General features: G+C 42.6%; 2 protein-coding genes across 6 annotated transcripts in view; one reads left to right on the top strand and one right to left on the bottom strand.

Annotated features, from left to right (window-relative positions):
* The first annotated feature begins 332 nt into the window (after nt 1–332).
* Nucleotides 333–7,046, top strand: LOC116737696 (proteoglycan 4-like). Of its 4 annotated transcripts, XM_032591056.1 has the most exons (8): nt 340–459; nt 554–685; nt 1,488–1,596; nt 1,672–1,725; nt 2,438–2,812; nt 2,957–3,415; nt 3,556–3,852; nt 3,932–7,046. In XM_032591056.1, the coding sequence occupies exons 3-8, from the start codon at nt 1,523–1,525 to the stop codon at nt 4,254–4,256; spliced, it is 1,584 nt and encodes a 527-aa protein (XP_032446947.1). In that variant the 5' UTR covers nt 340–459; nt 554–685; nt 1,488–1,522; the 3' UTR covers nt 4,257–7,046. The 4 variants fall into 4 exon arrangements, with proteins under 4 accessions (XP_032446948.1, XP_032446949.1, XP_032446946.1 ...); XM_032591057.1 differs by lacking the exon at nt 554–685 and having other exon boundaries at nt 333–459; nt 2,441–2,812; XM_032591058.1 differs by lacking the exon at nt 554–685 and having other exon boundaries at nt 333–459; nt 3,559–3,852.
* A 545-nt stretch (nt 7,047–7,591) lies between these two features.
* masp1 (MBL associated serine protease 1) overlaps nt 7,592–11,369 on the bottom strand; it is a 30,280-nt gene continuing 26,502 nt past the window's right edge. For both annotated transcript variants that reach the window (XM_032590994.1, XM_032590995.1), the window contains 5 exons: nt 11,135–11,263; nt 10,908–10,982; nt 9,792–10,039; nt 9,533–9,721; nt 7,592–8,289 (listed from right to left, as the gene is read on the bottom strand). In XM_032590994.1, coding sequence (XP_032446885.1) covers nt 7,879–8,289; nt 9,533–9,721; nt 9,792–10,039; nt 10,908–10,982; nt 11,135–11,263 — 1,052 coding nt within the window. In that variant the 3' untranslated portion in view covers nt 7,592–7,878. The remainder of the gene's footprint in view (nt 8,290–9,532; nt 9,722–9,791; nt 10,040–10,907; nt 10,983–11,134; nt 11,264–11,369) is intronic.

The following is an 11,369-nucleotide window of genomic DNA, read 5'->3' as shown; positions in this document are numbered from 1 at the left end:
GAGACTTTCAGTCTAACTTCAGTTTTCTTTCAGCTTCCAAGCTAAACCAGCCTGCAGTGGTTAACAAACTTTAGAGCTTTTTCCAAATATTAAAGCATAAAAAACCAAAAACAAACTAAAAATACTGGCTTCATAAAAGATGAAACTGAAATCTATAAGAAACAGCAGTGACAGAAATTTATGTATTTAACATTAAAATCCTGAAGATCTTAAAGACTTAAAAACAAAAGGTGATTAAATTGGAAAAAATTATGTTTCATGTAAAACAGTTCTACCAGAAATAAGATAAAAAATGAAAAGAAACTGAAAGCAGTGATGTTGAGCAGGTTCACACACGCCAGTGGGCGTGTCTCCACGGAGACGCTGCCAACAAGACAGACAAGAGAAATCAGGAAGAACAGAAAGACAAACGAAGCTGCAGGTGGAATACGGCGTTTCTGAAGAAGAGCCGTGACCAGGGTGAGTTTTTCTTCTTTGTTTTTTTATTTTTGTAGAGAGAAAACTTCATTCATGACTCCACAGTGAAGTTAGTGTCAGGCTGGAAACTCGACAGACTGTCAGCCCAACGTTTACTTCAGGAAGTGATTACTCTGCTGCCAGGAGTGAGAGACAAACTCCAGTCGGTCGAATCGCAGACAAACACCGACAGCAAACAGCAAACGGTGGGAAAAGCCACAGAGTGAAGGTACGCAGAGGTAGACTCAGTCATTTTGGGGCCCAGGGCCAACCTTTGTATAGAGGCCCCCCATCCCCCCCCGAGTCTGCCTGAATGCACTGATAGGCCCTGAGGGTGAAGATCGTGAAGGCCTGCCATTCTTTCACAGGGTGGAGCTCCTGCAGCTGTGCTATGATTTATTTTAGAAAGTAATCATTCGTTCACAGAGGACGGTGAGAAAACCAAAAACTACTCCAGTAATCTTAGAACAACTTCAACACATTTTTACCCAAATAGAAAATGGGTAAAAATTTAATTACTTAAATAAAATTTTTACCACCCCTTTAATTGCTTAAAGAGGCGGCATCATGTAGAATCAACTTTTTGAGTTTTACATCATATTATAAAATTATTCCCTCATCCAAAAACATAACAATAGTGTTACTTTATTAATTCATAAATATCTGAGGAATCCTTTAATCTCCATGGCAACCATTCAGCTGTGCCTGAACGTTAGCTCACACAAAGCGCCGCCTATTTACCAAACAGCTTCTGCCTCACGACGCCACTTAGCTCCTCCAGACTAGCGGCAGCAGACTCTTCAATCTTCATTACATGAATCCTAATAATATTCACTCAATAACTATTGTATTAAACCAAGTGAAGATGTTTCTGTTATACCAACTCCTTAGAATCATATTTCTTATCCAGTCAGTTTTAAACTCAAAGGTAACTGAGCCTCCTGACCTGGAAGTGAATCAGAGAATAAGAACCAACGTTTACAGCTGATGTCCAGATGAATCCTAACATTCTGCCTGTGTTTCCTCTGCAGGTGAAGGCAGCGTGAGCTGATGTGGATTCAGCAGCATGGATCAGGATCAGGATGTGAATGAGAGCGTTCCTCTGCTCAGAGAGCAGAAGAAACAGAGCAAAGGTCAAAGGTGAGGCCAGCGTCTGTGACTGACTGAGCTCAGCATGGATGTCACTGCATCTTCAGCGTTTCTGTTGTGTTACAGAGCAGAGGATCCACATCTCATCCCAACATGTCTGACTTGGTGCTGCTCACTCTGGTACGCTGTCAGTTTTTCTCCATTTCAGGAACTTCAACTATTCATCATCTAGGAAAGATTGAATGTTCAACTGTTCATTTTGTATTGTTTTTCCAAAACTTTAAAAACCAGCAGCTGAAGTACCACTCTTTATTAATCCACAATATCCTGAGAATGTATTCAAACTCATATAAATGTCTAAAATATCACAATGGGGTGCTGTGGTGGCGCAGGGGCAAAGCATGACCCACGTTGAGGCCTTAGTCCTTGTAGCTGTGGTCGTAGGTTCGATTCCCGGCCTGGCGACATTTGACACATGTCTTCCCCCTCTCTGATTACCCTGTTTCCTGTCAAACTACTTTCAAATAAAGGCCACTAGAGCCAACAAAACCTTTAAAAAAATAATAAAAAAATCACAATGAGAGTTTAGAAAGAGAAACTAGAGAAAATGCAGTTCTGTGTGAAACAGCAGTGTGAATACTAACTTGTTGAATGAACAAAACAAAAAGATAATCAAGAAAAAGTGAAAAATGATCAAAATGTGCATTTCCTGCAAAAATGCAATATATATACATATAAACAAAATTAAGAATAGCATACTTTATAGCAGGGGCAAATTCACAGCATAACAACGGATCAGTTGTTGAAAATAAAATATAAATAGACAAATTTCACCACAACTACAGACATTAACCTGCAAACATTTTCCTTTTGGTCTTGGATGTTTTTCTAGCAGCACACAGAGACCAGACTCACCTGAAGCTCGACCCGTAACTGGACCAGAGACTGTGTCAGAATATGAACCCCACTCTGGATCAGAAACCATATCAGTTTATGAACCTGAATCTGTACCGGTACCAGAACCCCAGAATCTATCAGGATACGGACTCAACTCTAAACCTGAACCTCCATCTGAGACCTTATCAGGATGTGAACCTGGATCAGAACTGGTACCAGAACCTGACTCTCTGTTGGGATTTGAACCAAAACCTGAACTTGTGTCAGGTTTTGGATTAATGTCAGTACCAGAACCTGAGACGTTATCGAGTTATGAATCCAACAGTCAGACCATCTCTGAACCTGAAAACTGTCTCTCCACCAATCACAGGTAAGTTTCTCTTATGTTCCCTTTATGACAGAAATGTCACAATGACAGATTAGAAATGGAAATAATTACTTTATATGAAGTGTATTTCATAACTGCAGTTGTTAATCTGAAAACATTCCTTTTTTCTTAAAAATGTATTTTTAGCCACAGTCAGAGACCGGACTCTCCTGAACCTCAACCTGGACCTGAGGTAGCATCTGAACACAAACTCTACGCTGAACTGGAAACCGGATCAGAAACCAAATCACTTCATGAACCTGACTTAGTACCAGACGCTGAGGCACCATCAGGGTTTGAACCCAACTCTGAACCTGAACTTCAATCTGAGATCTTATGTGGATCAGAACCGGTACCAGAACCTGACACCCGGCTGGGATTTGAACCCAACTCTGAACTTGTATCTGGATCAGTTAATGAACCTGAATCAGTATCAGTACCTGGATCTGCGACTCTGTTCGGATTTGAACCTTTACCTCCAACTATCACTGAACTTCCAGAGCTTCCTGAACCTGATACTGAACCTGATCCTGATCCTGAACCTGAACCTGAACCTGATCCTGAACCTGATCCTGATCCTGAACCTGATCGCTCTTCCACTCAAAGGTAAGTTTCTCTTATTGTCCTTCTGTGTCTGAAATTTCATGGTGAAATGGAAATAATTAATGTAAAATAGGACATTTCATAATAACTGCAGTTGCTGACCTGAAAACATTTACCTTTTCTTTTTAACCATGTTTTTCTAGCAGCACACAGAAACCAGACTTTCCTGAACCTCAACCTGGACCTGAGACTGTGTCCGAACACAAACCCAATGCTGACCTTTTGTCTGGGTCAGAAACCAAATCAGTTTATGAACCTGACTCAGTAGTCAAGTCTGAACCTGAACCTCCATCTGAGACCTTATCAGGATGTGAATCTGGGTCAGAGCTGGTACCAGAACCTGTCACCATGTTGGGATCTGAACCTTTACCTCATCCTCAGGCCATCTCTGAACCTCTGGAGGGTTCTGGACCTGAAGATGAAATCTCTACCAATCAAAGGTAAGTTTTTTTATATTCATGTCCCTTATATGTGCAAAAGAATTCTGGGAATATATTTTCCTTTATCATACATTTCTAGTCACACAGAGGAACCAGACTCTCCTGAACCTCCTGCTGTACCTGGGCTAGAAATTGAATCCAAAGACGATCCCTACTCTGAACTTGTACCTGGAACTGAACCCATATCAGATAACGATCCTGAATCTGAGACAGTATCAGGTTTTGAACCCAACACTGAACTCGAGCTTCAATCTCAGACATTTATAGGATGTGAATCTGGATCCAAGCTGGGACCAGAACCTGACACCCTGTTGGGATCTGATCCTTTACCTCATCATCAGAGCATCTCTGAACCTCCAGAGGGTTCTGGACCTGAAGACGATCACTCTAACAATCAAAAGTAAGTTTCTGTTATGTCACCTATGTCTGAAATATCATGTGGTCAGACTGGATGAAGTTGGTGTGGTTGAAGCAAACTCTGGAGTTGGAGGAATTCATGGAACCCAGAGTTAAGGGCTTTCATTTGGCTTCAAGGTTATTCAACAGACAACCTGGAAACGTAAAGCAGCTCCTTCCTAGATGATGACAGATTTGTGAACCAGCAGAACTGGATAGAGGGCTGCAGGGTTATCATGGTTGATATGGCTCCATATTGTTTGGAGAGTTGGAACAATTAGTGCTGGCTATTTTATTTTATTTTATTTTTTTCATTTTTTTTCTCCGAAGAGTTTTTGCGGCGCTAGTGGCTCGTATTTTTTGCGACAAAGGCAAAGGTCGCCGGGACCGGGAGTCGAACTCCAAACGTGGGGCGTGCTAACCCCCTGTGCCACCAGAGCACGCCCCGACTTATTTTATTTTTGATGCAAACTATCTGATATTTGGAGCTGTCATCAAACCTTTTCATGTCTTTGCAATGTTTAAATTCCCAGAACAGTTATTGTGACCTCTGGAAAATACCAACAACTGATCTACACATTAGGAAACGATAAAGTTAAATCTCATCTTTAGGGCCTGTTAGGTCCCTTTATGACAGGTGTGAGAGTCTGACACCGGTAACCTCTGCCAAGGTTACTATTTGTCACTGATTGTGTTCATAACCTTTAAGGACAGAATAAATAGGTGCAGCGGATCCATTTTGGTGTCTTTAGGATCACGTCTGCTCTTTGCAGGTGATGTTGTGCTATTGGGTTCCTTGGGAAGTTATCTACAGTGGTTCGCAGAGGAGTGGGAAGCTGCCAGGATTAGGATTAGTGCCTCTAAATCTAAGGGTCTCGAACCAGAAAAGGGTAGCATGCCTTCTCCGGGTCGGGGAGGATGTCCTGCCCCAAGTGGAGGAGTTTAAGTATCTTGGGATTTTGTTCACGAATTAAGGAAAAATGGAGCGGGAGACCGACAGGTGAATTGGTGCAGCGTCTGCAGCGAAGCGGGTGCTGTACTGATCTACCATGGTGAAGAAAGAGCTAAGTCCAAAGGAAAACCCCCAATCTATGTTCCTACCCTCATCTATGGTCATGAGCTTTGGGTAATGACTGAAAAAACAAGGCCACAGATCTTTAAAGAGGAGAGAGGGCAGTTTCAGGACAAGGTGTTCTGCTACGTCCATCTGAGTGTTCAGGAGTTTCTGGCTGCTCTTTATGTTCATCTGACCTTCATAACTCTGGAGTCAACCTGATGGAAGAAAAGCAAGCACTACCTTCTGAAGAAGAAAGAAGTTTCTCTAAATTCAGCAAATCAGATCTGACATCTCTCTATCAGAGAGCTGTTGACCAGGCAGGTCTTACGGAGCTCCAATAGACAACTGGACTTGTTCCTTCGTTTCCTCCTCAGGATTTCACTGGAGTCCAATCAGAAACTCATACAAGGTCTGCTGGCACAGACAGGAAGTAGCTCACAGACCAATCAGGAAACAGTTGAGCAGTCTGTGTCACTGTCTGAATGAACTGAATGATTGTTCTTTGAAAAACCTCTGATTCCTGAAAGGTTTTAATGATTTCTTCCTCTACATATAAAAACACCTGATTGAACTGGGGGGTTTTATTGGAAAACAAAACCCTAAAATCACAAAATTCTAGCCCACTATTACCAATCCTGTCGGACAATAAAAGGTTGAACATTTATCTTCTGAAAATACCTGAATGTTGGATCTGTTTCCAGGTGTCCTTTCACAAACGTACGAAGAGAAAACTCAAACTTTTTAAGGAGATCACGCACAACTGGTTCGGATCTCATCTACAGTATGAGGCAGTCTGGTTTTATCTCTGTGAACTAGTTGATGATGTGAAGCTAAAATTTGAATCAAGTCGACTGTGGGATTTGCCTGGTGCTGGTCATTTGTCTTTTTACCGTTTCATTCTTTATGTACAATAATGCTGCGAACAGCAAAGTATGAAACATTGAAAACTTGCTCCACAAAAGGAAAGTCCTCCAGACCATCAGGGAGAGTCTGGACTAGGTATGTAAATATGCTGCTGTTTTGTAATATTATAAAAGTCTGCATATTTGAAAAGATACGAAATGTGACATTGTTCCTTTAATCCTCCAAATTTCTCCTCTCCTGGACATTACATCTTTACAGAGGGTCTGGTCCCATATAATTTGTTAGTCGACTCCCCCTAGTGGCCTGGAGGACTTGGTTTTGTGGAGAAAATTTGAAAAGTTTCATGTTGTTTGGTTTTGCTATTACTTGTATTTTCTGTTTTCTTCCATCTCTTGTGGTTGCAACATTTTTTGTTTGCATTTTTTTTATTGTAAAATCGAAATTGTCAAGTCAAAAGAACTTTTTTTTAAAGGTTTTATTGGCTCTACTGGCCTTTATTTGGTAGAGAATTGACAGAAAAGAGGGTAATGAGAGAAGGGGGAAGACATGTGGCAAAGGTCGCCCGGCCGGGAATCAAACCTGTGACGGCCGCGTTGAGGACTAAGGCCTGAGCTGGGTTTGAACCCCAAGTCAAAAGAACTTTTTCATAAAAACTTGTGATGTTTGGATTTTTTTTAACTTGATAATGTAATAGTTTCATTAAAGAAAGAAGTCAGACGTTTTTTGTTGGAAAGAGATGTGTGAGATATTGTAGAGCCAAAACTTAAGAAGAGTTTTGAAAATTTGCCCTATTAAGATAAATATTTGTCAGATATTTTCTGAAAAAACCAAGTAAAACATTTGTCAATTGTGATCAATAAAAGCAATCCTCCTGCCATTCTTTGTATTTGAGATATATGGCAAATAATTGGAAATAAATATAAATATATAGAAAAATGCCTTTACTACTAAAATACATGACGTTTATTGTAACTAGTAAAGTATATGTAAACTTAAATATGACCTAAAATATCACAGAGTTAAATATACTTTTCCTTGGAATCAGATTAATGTTTCTGATGCAATAAGTTTTCCATTAAAGTGATGTTTACATTCTACTTCACCTGTTACTAACCAACAGCACACAGTAAGTAACATGATTAAAATAAGACAAAACTAATGTGCAAGTAATTTTTTAGCCAGATATAAGAGCTTGTGTGAGTCGGTGAGAACTAGTTCCCCAGGGAGATTATATAGTTTATAATGTGGGGAAAATGTCTTGTTATAACTGAAATAATCTGCCACAGGAACTAGCAGTTTTTATCAATATTTAAGAATTACTGACTAAAACCAAGCTCCTATTTCTTGCAGAAAAGTTATTTGTAAGTTTATTTTGTCTTATTTCAAGTGCACTAAAATATTTGGACAAGAAACTACAGTAAAAATATTTGGTAAGGTTTTGTTATTTTGCAGAACACTGATAAATTTTAAAATAATAGTCTGGAGTTTCTGAAAGAAGTGGAGAAAGTTCTAGATACTAATCTGAATTAAACTTGCAGGCTGATTGATCGGATGCAGATTATGCAGCTCACATGGTGAAAACACAGAGTCATCAGTTTATAGTGTGAACTTTCAGCAATCCATGAAAATTCCTGATAAATCCAATGATTGATCAGATTCTACATGTTGCAGAGCAGCAGGTCTCTGCAGGCAGGCGAAGCGTCTCTTCCTCACCACCAGGGGGCAGCCTGAACACGGCTCTGAATCCAGTCCAGGTATTTCTCCACCCGGGTGTAGACGCCGTACACCCTCTGACTGCCGCAGTCCTCGGGCCCGGCCCAGGACACCAGGCCGAACACGGCCCACCGCCGCCCCGCCTGCATCACGAACGCCCCCCCGCTGTCCCCCAGGCAGGTGTCTCGCCCACCCTGGAAGAAACCCGCGCAAAACATGTTGTCTGTGATGTTGTAGCGGACGGAGCGGGAAGCGTAGCTGGCCTGACATTCGTCCTGAGGGACCACTGGCAGCTTCACGTACTGCAAGAGGTCAGAGGTCAGCGGGGACGGGGTGGAGGAAGCGTTGGAGATCCCCCAACCAGCAACTAGACCCAGAGAGTTGGGGAGGAGGGAAGGCGGACGGTCCTGATGGAGACAGAAGACAAAGAAGAGATCACATCATCAACCTGGAAGGTGGAAAACACCATCTGTGTTTTTAGGGTTTCATCCCCTCCAACCTGTTTGGTCCGATTTAATCCAGTCCGTCCGTCTAAAAGTCCAGTTCATTTGAAGAGGTGAGAATGTGTAAATGTTATAGAACTGTTTACATGTTTAGGTTTTTATTATTTTAGTCAGACTGCTTTTTATTGATCCAATGTGTTAAATGTGTTGATTAGACCAGAGGTTGAAACAGAATGTTCCTGTTTTTATCTGAAGGTTCTTGTCTTTTATCTATTATCTATGCTCACATATCCAATCTATCTATCCAATTTCAGTCCAGTTAGCGCCTGCTGCAGCAGCATTAGCAACACTGAAGGGCTCATTTGATGATGCCCAGCTACAGTGGCTCGTAAGTCTAAAAAGACGTTTGTTTCCATGTTGGTTCGGATCAAGGCCGGTCTGCAGGTTTGCAAGCAGCTCAGAAAGCGGGTCTGGATCCAACTGAACAGTTCTGCAGGAGTATTTTCACATCTGGAGAAAAGATCTGGACCAATAGGGGAAACAAACTCTGGTCCTCTTAAAGCAGACCAAATGTATCTGGTGTGAATGCTAATCAAACCAAAAACGTGAACTCTGTTCTGCCTACAAGCCTCCATCTGGGTTTGGATGAAGTGAACTCTGGATCGGTTCGAATGCATATGTGAACAGCAAGCAGACTAAAGGCCGCTCAAAAAGCAGGAAGTAAACTACAGCGCAGGGCATTCTGGGTAAATTCAACCCAAACAAACATGCTAGCCTAGCACTAGCAGGACAAATGACTCGTGGTCTTTAACCAAAGACTAAAGAGGATTAAAGAGAAATCCTCCAACCACTAAAATCTGACGCCTCCATTTTGTTTCCATTTGGTGAAGAAGGAAGTTGCTCTCTGTGTCTTCAGAGGTTTTTGCGTCATTTCCTACAGTGGTTCTTGGTGCAGCCCCCCCACAGGCCAGGAGGGGAACAAGTTGCTCAAAGGGTTTGGTTGGTTTGACTCGCAACTTTGGTCCCAAATCAAATTGAGTCTGCCACAGTATCAGGAGGGAAAACAGCCTTAGTGTCTCTTTGTGTCCCTCTGTGTTTCATTCATCACCCTTAATGTTTAACAGTGTCCCCCTCCTGTCTCTCAGTAACCCCATGTCCGTCTTTCCAACTGTCCGTAACAACCTGAAACCCGGAGCCTCCTGCTCACCTGTCGGTGAGCCGGTGGCAGACAGACGGGACGGACCAGCCGGTTAAACTCCGCCGCCTCGCTCAGCCTCAGCAGGGCGATGTCGTTGTTGTAGTTGTCGGGCTGAAAGTTTGGATGGAGGACGATCTGATCGACGGAGCGGCCGGCGGACGTCTGTTTGTCTCTGAGGCTGTGGAGGCCGAGGAACACCTGAGGGACAGAAAGTCCTGACTGAGACATGAAGACAGCATGAACCTCACATTCAGGGACAAACATCCACCTTCACGTGATGCGGGACGACCGGGACGACGGTGGCGTCTCTCCTCTGGGACCGCAGGACGTGGGCGGCGGTCAGGATCCAGGACTGAGACAGCAGGGCCCCGGAGCCAAACCAGCGGTCCTCAGGGACCCGGGACAGGTCCTCCACACTGAGCAGAACCTGCCAGGGGAAGAAACCGGGCTCAGCGCTCCGACCGCCCACAATCCGCTTCACCTGGTGGGGGAGAGGCCGAGAAGGCAGGCCGCAGGCTGGAGGACAGAGAGGAGACAGTGAGGAGACAGAGAGGAGACGGAGAGGAGACAGTGAGGAGACAGAGAGGAGACAGTGAGGAGACAGTGAGGAGACAGAGAGGAGACAGTGAGGAGACAGAGAGGAGACAGAGAGGAGACAGTGAGGAGACAGTGAGGAGACAGTGAGGAGACGGAGAGGAGACGGAGAGGAGACAGGTGACTGCACAGGCAAAAAGACAGGGAAAAAACACAGAAGATAAATTTATAAACACACAGACAGGAAAACAGACAAACAGGTGCTGAGGAACAGACTATGGAGCAAAATTAGAGCCATAAAGTTTGTTCAAAAGAAAAAAAATGCAAATGAAAAAAAGTTTTGAAAATGGAAAAAAAAAAAGATTTAAATCTGAAAAAATGTTCCAAACAACCTTTCACATTCAAGGTTTTTTATTTAGTTTCAGATTTTATTTCTTTTGAACAAACTTTATGGCCTCAATTTAGCTCCATAGCAGGCAGGTAAACAAGCAGATGGACAGATAAGCAAACAGGAAGAATAAATGTCCAAATGGGTAAACATAAAAAACAACGGGCATGAAAACAGACAGAAAGGTCAAGAAACAACAGAAAAGAAAATGAATTAGTGAACATTCAGGTAAACATGTATGTTAGACAGAAAAACACAGACGGGTCAAGCAAACAGTCAAATTCAATAAATCAGAATATTAATGAGAAGTTCATGTATTTCTGCTCACATCTAAAACACATGATGTACATTATGATTTATTTCTGTTAATTAACAGCTGATGAAAACATGAAAAAATAAACGTGGGTCTGATATGTTTAGTATGTGACGGTTATTATTTTCAGGTTAATGCAGGAGTCGTACCTGGCAGACAGACAGGAAGTTCTGTTCCTCCGTCAGCATCCACCCACTCTCCTGCTGGGCCGCACCTGAACGAAGCTGAGCACAGAAACCCACCGAAGCTCCGTGATCTTTGGTTTACATGATCAATAGATCAGATCTTTGGTTTGTTTAGATATAAAATAACAATAATAATCATTAGACTAAATATTAACATCTTAATTTATCCGATGACATCATCACCATCTTACTGTTGCTCAGCTGGACGCCGTCCTCCTCGCAGATGTAACGAACCGTCGCTCCAAACAGCGTGCTGTTGTCATGGCGACCGAACATCACAACAGCTCCATCAACTTTCTTAGGAATCCCACAATCCACCACTGCAACAGACGTGAGTCAGCGACCAATCAGGATCAGGTTACAGGAATGTAACCCAGGTGTTAAAGGGACAGTCCAGGTTTTTAAGGTGGGGGTTCTGCAGGGTGT

The sequence above is a fragment of the Xiphophorus hellerii genome, chromosome 18 (assembly GCF_003331165.1).
Source record: "Xiphophorus hellerii strain 12219 chromosome 18, Xiphophorus_hellerii-4.1, whole genome shotgun sequence".
Lineage (NCBI taxonomy): Eukaryota > Metazoa > Chordata > Actinopteri > Cyprinodontiformes > Poeciliidae > Xiphophorus > Xiphophorus hellerii.
Note: the sequence above shows the minus strand (reverse complement) of the source record. Positions and strands in the feature narration are given on the sequence as shown.